Raw genomic sequence first — 7,042 nt, 5'->3', positions numbered from 1 at the left:
TTATTCATTATAAATTTATTTTGACGGATCTAATTATTTTAATTTAAACAGATTTTCAGGCAGAGGTACACGTAATAAAACATATATACCAAGTGAAAGGAATATTTAGGTAAAAATGTTGGTGTGAAATTCTCGGTATTGTGGCATTGTAATTTGTGACCCACAGGACCTCCGTCGAAATGATTTGAAACCATCGTTTCGTTTATATGAAAATATTACTCAGCAACGAGATCTTAAGCAACAAATTCTTTTGGGGCTTTTTCCAGCTTATTCGAGTTCGGAGTTAAAATTTGACGCGATTTTTTTTTAAAATATTTGGTACTTGATATGAGTTGTCGTAAAAAATTAAGTACACCAATTTTTGTCAAATACTGAATACTAATGTATTATGAATTTTTTCACATATTTGTCTTCATATTGATATTTGAATTTGAACATAATCATATTTGGAGAATTTTTGACTCGAAAATGAGCAAATTTGAGAGAAACGGGGTTTTGAGCCCAAATATTTTATGGATATTTTCACATATTTGTTGAAACCACCTCTTCTTTGTGGTTTTGCAAACCTCATCCTTCCTTTGTGGTTTTGCAAACCTCATCCTTCTAAAGCCTTTAATCAGCATTGCAGCCATTAACAACTTGAGGATCATCCAGATCAATCTCGGAATCCCTATGAATCATCAGTATCTGACTCTTACATCATGTTCCTTTTTCTTGACCTCTCACTCAACATTTCCTTGCCTTTATGCGTCTCAGTATTAAGAGCCACAACCTTCATCTCCAAGTCATGAGTTTTCAGCATCCCATACACTTCATCCAGAGTCAGTAAATCAAGATCATATTGATGTCTGATTATTGAGACTTGAGTATCCCAATCTTTTGGAAGAGCTCTCAGAAACTTGGTGTTTGAGTCTTTTCTGTCATACTGTTTTCCAACCAATGATAGATCATTCAACAGTGTCAGAAATTTATCATACATGTCAGTAATTGACTCATCAACCTTGGCATCAAATTGCTCATATTCTTGCATAAAAATAACTCTTCTATTCTTCTTTATTGCCATTGGACCTTGACACTGTGTTTTCAAGACAACCCATATCTATTTTGCAGTCTTGCAGGCAATCACTCTGTTGGACATCATATTATCCAAACTATTGTGCAGAATATTCCTGGCTTTTGCATCCTTAAGCATTGAAGCCTTTTCAGGATCTGACCACTTTGATCTTTCTTTCCTGACATAGTGTTCAGGAGTATCTGGGGTTATAGTCACAGTTTCTATAAGGTATGGAGGTCCTGTTTTGATAATATCAACATATGTATCATCAATAGCTTCCAGGAACATCAACATTTTTACTCTCCATGTAGAGTAATCAGCTTTCTTCAGGATGAGAATTTTCATGCTTTCATACTTACTTTCAGACATCTTGACCTTTTCAAATTAACAATTAATTTGATTGCTCTGATACCACTTGTTGCCCAGTAAAGTAATTGTTAAAGGGGAGTTGTATACAATTACTAAACAAATCGATGTATTATGAAAGTAAAGTAAGAACAGATGAATCAAATAACAGTTTATATTGATCTTTAATAAACTGTTACAAAACTCTATCAAGAATAATATTCATAAGAGCTGTTAGGTTATACGAATACTCGAGTTTCACACTTATGTGATAAACTATTCTGTATTTATATACTACACAACTACAATCAATCTCTATCAATTACAAAATATGTTACAATATAACTCTACTACTTTCTATACATATCTAAATCAACTACGATCCTATAAACCATCACCTTTTGATTTATCTCGCAGCTCTGACTTGTCATTCAAGTCATTCTCAACGGATAAGCGGATAAGCTGATAAACGGATATATGTTGTAACTTCGACGGATATTCATTTGTAGATATCAACGGATGATAATGAAACTTCCAATGGATAATCATATCCTGACGGTTGATCATATCTTGATTGTTAGACAGATCCTGATTCTCGACTTAGCCAATTTTCAACACGTACCACAAACTCGGCATATTTGACAGAACTGGGGTTTTCGACGAATTTACAAAGGTACAAAGATTTTTTCTCAATAATACGTTTTTTCAAATATTGAGTCCTAATATATTATCGATATTTTCACACATTTGTGTCCATATTGATATTTGAATTCGAACCGAACCATATTTCACGAATTATGAACGGAGCAGATTTGACGAAAAATAGGGTTTTCGACGAATTCTTCTAAGGGTTAGTGCACAATGTTTTTTTTTCAAATATTGATTCTGAATGTTTTATGGATATTTTCACATATCCGTGTTCATATTAATATTTGAATTTGAACAGAAGCATATTTCGCGAATTCGGGACCCCGAAACAGATTAGATCTAACGGAAACGAAGATTTTGACGAATACTCCTAGGGTTAAGTACACATATTTTTTTTCAAATACCAAATCTAAGTGTTTTTATGGATATTTTCACATTTCGTGTCCATATTAATATTTGATTTTGAATAGAAGTATATTTCGCGAATTTCATATCTAAAACGGAGTAGATTTAAGGAAAATGGAGTTTTTGACGAGTCTCTTTAGGGTTAGTACACGAAAAATGACATAAATAGCTGTTTTTTCATTAAAAAAATACCAAAATAATGTATTTCACATAATTGGTCAATTTTGGTCGACTTCATCACTGTCGAATCCATCATACGTCGTTGACCATGGAACCATCACATAGCTTGTGAGACGGAGATTTATAAACCGACAAACTAAACCTCCCTATCATATCATGTAATAAAGACACTCATGTGTACTATAATCAATATCTCACCAAAGATTTGAGACAATGAATGTAGATGCATAAATTAAAAGTTCGGGATTTATAAAGTAGGAATGGATATATAATCACGTATGTGTATCCATGATAAATGGGTATCCAATAAAAGACACCCCAACCTCATATGCGTAATTTGGGTAAAAATTGTAATACTCCCTTCCTGAAATGTGTATTGAGTAATACCTAACCGACAAATGCATATTCAATTGATTATTTTTGCTCAATTATTGCAAAAATAGCTATTCTTGTTCAGATGATTGAATAATAGGCTAGATATGTCCTTCACCTTTAGCACACACAAATCTTTTTTTTCAAATATTGAGTACGGATACTTGAAAAATAATCTAATTTCTTTGATACAAAATACATACGGTTTATATTAGTATTTTATATTGGTGTTTTAACTTGTAAATAGATATCCTTTTTTTTTTAAATAATTTCGCTTATATACCTTACAAATGATTATCCGCTCTAACAAATTTCGAGAGTGAGCAATAATCGATCCCAGGAGATGGGACGACAACGACAATAATCAAACCTAGGAGATGGGACGACGACGAGAGATATATCTTGATCTAAGATGAATATAATCAATTTGTTGCATGTGTAGGTCTACCGAAAAGAGATGAATAATTGTGGACATTTTTAGTCTAAAATTGACAAAATCAATAATAAAAATTGTAGATCATATAACAGAGTCGCAGACATTCCTTTTCTTTTTAGCTAGGCAACAGAGGCGCAGCTTTCCTTTCCGGCAAGGACATCCAAATGAAATAAAATCCGGGTGTATATCAATTGCCATCTACTTATATATGCCCTGCCCGAACTGTTATGCAGAAACTTAAACAAATCAGTATGTTTTGGAGAGTGAGCTGCTATATTTACAATGTTCATGATGCAGTATCAGTCAATGGATTGACATTACACGCGTCCGCCTCAATCTGCCACGTGTAACTCGCATGTTTTCCTCCAGAACTGTATCTGGTTCGGGAGGGTTTGCAACTTCTTTAACTGAAGAAGACGCTGTATCAATAGCTAGCGTTTCTTCATTTGAAGTCGCGGGTTTAGAAGATATGGTAATAGATTGTGTTGCAGCTGATTTTTGCACATTCGTAGCAGCAACAGGGGGAGCTGATGCAGGAAGTTCCGAAGGGTTTTTCTCTAAAATCATCGTGTCTTTAGCTTCGTCTGATGTACTAACTGTAGGAGAGGCTGGTTCGTCAACCTGCATTGGTGTTGTAGCTGCTGCTTGGCGATTCTGCCCAGCTGTAGGTTGGCGAACTCTGGCAGCTTGTTGTGGCTGCATTGAAGTGTGAAGACCACAATTTAGCATCCACAATTTAGCATACCAACTAAATATGTATATACAATACATATATTACTAAAGTTATCCTCCCATGCTCTAAATATTTTATTTGTTATAATAAGACATTAAATGTAACTTTAATCAAATAATATCAAACATACAAATTATGTCATTAAAGCTTAAATAATGATGTGATGAACGAGACGTCATTTACCATGATTAATATAAATACTCAACAAAGTACTTCTCGAAGATACCTTGACCTTCTATTCAAACAAAAAAGAAAGAAACTGCAAACTGTGACTGAATCTAAGTTTTTGCATTCAATAATCCATTCACAATCCACAACAATATCCAAGACAAGGAACTGGCCATGGCCTTACTTTAACGAGAAAATAACATGCATATTTTATCTTATTAGCAAATATCAAACCCCATAGAAGCACAAGTCATACAATGAACCGGATATTTCTAATGTGCAGACAACTAGAAAAGTCAATGCTACATCATGGACACGAGCTTTTCCACTGTTATCTTACAATGTTACATATATCAAAAAAAATCCTAGCGCACAAGGAAGACGACAAAAGAATTTCTGGACAACTGTAGTAACAGGCACATAGGTGAGCAGATTAACATAAATGTTGGTATTAATATAGGAATATTTTTGGGAAATACATGCCTGAGTTGGCCGAGGCCTAGGTGTCGACTGGGATGCAATATATTGAAGAATGTCCAAAACTCTGGTTTGACTGTAGCTCGCAGCTCTTTGCCAGTATAATACCACATAATCTCCAGCCCTAGTCTTTAGTTCCAACAAATTACGGTCAATATCCATCTCGTGCTTTGCAATATATGGTCTAAAGAAGGAGTCATAAACATAAGTTGTTCCCTAAGGTAAATTAAGAGGAAAAAGACAAATCTATAGATTAGAATGGTAAGACATAAATAACTCTTAACTCTTAAGAGGTTCTAAACATTACAACTTGCAGCGGAATTTTACCTTTGTTTTAGGGTACCACAAGTATATGAAAAAGAACAGTTTTGCTTCACTGTACATCGGAACCCTTAACAAGGAGAAAGGTATAGCATACACAAATTAGTCGCAACACCAATTAGGTCCTTCATAGATAAATCAGATTCAGTTTCTTACCATGAAACGAAAGTATCCCCTACCCTCTCCGTAACTGTCAACATAGCCACCAAGATCCTAAAAAAGCAGGTTGGAAATTTATTATAGCAAAGTAAACAGATTTTAGTACAGACTTCAAAAAATCTAATCTATTAAAAAAGCACAACATAATTTCAACGGTACCAGTACTGGCACCAAAAACGAAGTTGTTCTACATCTGGTTTATTCTTTTCCACTGTTTTATAGCACTCATAAGCAGGATAAGCATAACCCAGGATCATCCTACAGAATAAAGGGAAGATCGATCAGCATCCGATAGTATTTGAAAACAACAGTCACGAGAATGAGAGGTATGCCAACGTACACAAGTCCTCTTGTAAGGAATGATCCAATCATTATATATCCCTAGAACAAGGGAAAAAACAATAAATCAGGTCAGTTTACCACACCTCATAACAATAAAATTCAAAGAGCGTATCAATATATACGAACACTACTTATCCGTACAAATAAAACAGGTTCCAAAAGAGAGTGACGAATACAATCACAAATTCAAGAAAACCTGTAATTAGCTACAGCATGTGTGAACTGCTACTTAATACCATTTCATGAAACACAAATTAAAAGCTCCTCCTCCGCATTTGTACAAATAACAAACTAAAAATTAGGGAAAAATGAAATTATCGTAATAGAATGGCAACTTAAAAATAATCAAAAGCTCATCATAAAACATTTTGAGGATCATTCGACTACGAAAGGCCTCAAAAGCCAGGGGGATTGCAACTAGCGTCTACAAAAAATGCAATAAATCGCAGCATAAATCATGTACTAAAATGTGTGTGTGTGTGTGTGTTTAATTCAATCAAAGGATGGTAGAATTAGTTGCTACTCTACTAGTTAAATATACTACACCTGTGAATAAATTGAAGGCAATAAATCAACATGGATAACTGGGATAAGAATTACGATTATATTAAATACTTGACAGAGAGAGAGAGAGGAGAGAGAGAGAGAGAGAGAACAAACGAGAATGAATAAATTGAAGCTCGGGAGAGATGAATAGTCTTTTGTTCGGCGACGTCGATAGCACCGTTGGTATGACGGCAAAAGAGGATAATAATAAGATAAAAGAGAGAGTGTTTTTTATTTTTGGGATTTGTTGAATTTGTTTAATGCCCTACCCTTTCATTGCACCAAAATTAAATTACTACTATGTAGTGAAAGTGGTAACTTGTAAAGACGGTAGATTTGATTTTTGAACATTATTTTAATATTATATTTTAAAATATGCTATCATATTTAAAAATATTTTAAGTTTGACCAAATATTAAAATATTTTTAAATTTATATGATTGGCAATAGAAAAGAAATAGCCTGGTCGTAGAAAAAAAATATAATTTGAGACAAAAATCACGAATTTATCAATTAAATCGATTTTTTTTTAATTATTTAGAAAAGAGGGCTAAGTGCACGTAGGGCTGTCAAAAGAAATCGAAAAATACGATATTCGTCCGAAAAATCCGTATCCGTATCTGAGAAAAAACGGATATTATCTGTATCCGAATTTGGGATATTCGAATCCAAAACTAAATACATATATGATATTTAAATTATATAAATATATAATTATATAATTTAAAATTTATTTTTATTAGTTTATAGTATGTGTAAATGTATTAAATACTACGTTTATATAAATTTTATATAATTGTATACATACTTTATACATATATAAATATATTATTTGTATTTAATCATAGAAAATGTT

The 7,042-nt window shown here is 33.2% G+C and overlaps 1 protein-coding gene across 2 annotated transcripts; it reads right to left on the bottom strand.

The window, feature by feature from the left end:
• Positions 1 to 3,458: 3,458 nt before the first annotated feature.
• LOC141659514 (putative HVA22-like protein g) lies at positions 3,459 to 6,446 on the bottom strand. Of its 2 annotated transcripts, none has more exons than XM_074466417.1 (7): positions 6,301 to 6,446; positions 5,639 to 5,679; positions 5,458 to 5,556; positions 5,296 to 5,352; positions 5,146 to 5,209; positions 4,825 to 5,034; positions 3,459 to 4,136 (listed from the first exon to the last, which is right to left on the bottom strand). In XM_074466417.1, exons 2-7 carry the CDS (start codon positions 5,668 to 5,670, stop codon positions 3,744 to 3,746), a joined length of 855 nt encoding a protein of 284 aa, XP_074322518.1. In that variant the 5' UTR covers positions 5,671 to 5,679; positions 6,301 to 6,446; the 3' UTR covers positions 3,459 to 3,743. The 2 variants fall into 2 exon arrangements, with proteins under 2 accessions (XP_074322518.1, XP_074322519.1); XM_074466418.1 differs by having other exon boundaries at positions 4,825 to 4,947.
• Between the last annotated feature and the right edge of the window lie 596 nt (positions 6,447 to 7,042).

This window comes from Apium graveolens, chromosome 5 (genome assembly GCF_009905375.1).
Source record: "Apium graveolens cultivar Ventura chromosome 5, ASM990537v1, whole genome shotgun sequence".
In the NCBI taxonomy this organism is placed as follows: Eukaryota; Viridiplantae; Streptophyta; class Magnoliopsida; order Apiales; family Apiaceae; genus Apium; species Apium graveolens.
The sequence above is the reverse complement of the archived record's forward strand: the minus strand, read 5'-3'. Positions and strand labels throughout refer to the sequence as shown.

Coding starts and splice junctions, on each gene's coding strand:
- LOC141659514 (XM_074466417.1), bottom strand. CDS start 5,670: ATGATTGGATCATTCCTTACAAGAGGACTTGT. Junction 5,353..5,457: donor CGTTTTTGGTGCCAGTACTG/GTACCGTTGAAA, acceptor CTGCTTTTTTAG/GATCTTGGTGGCTATGTTGA. Junction 5,035..5,145: donor TGTGGTACCCTAAAACAAAG/GTAAAATTCCGC, acceptor AATTTACCTTAG/GGAACAACTTATGTTTATGA.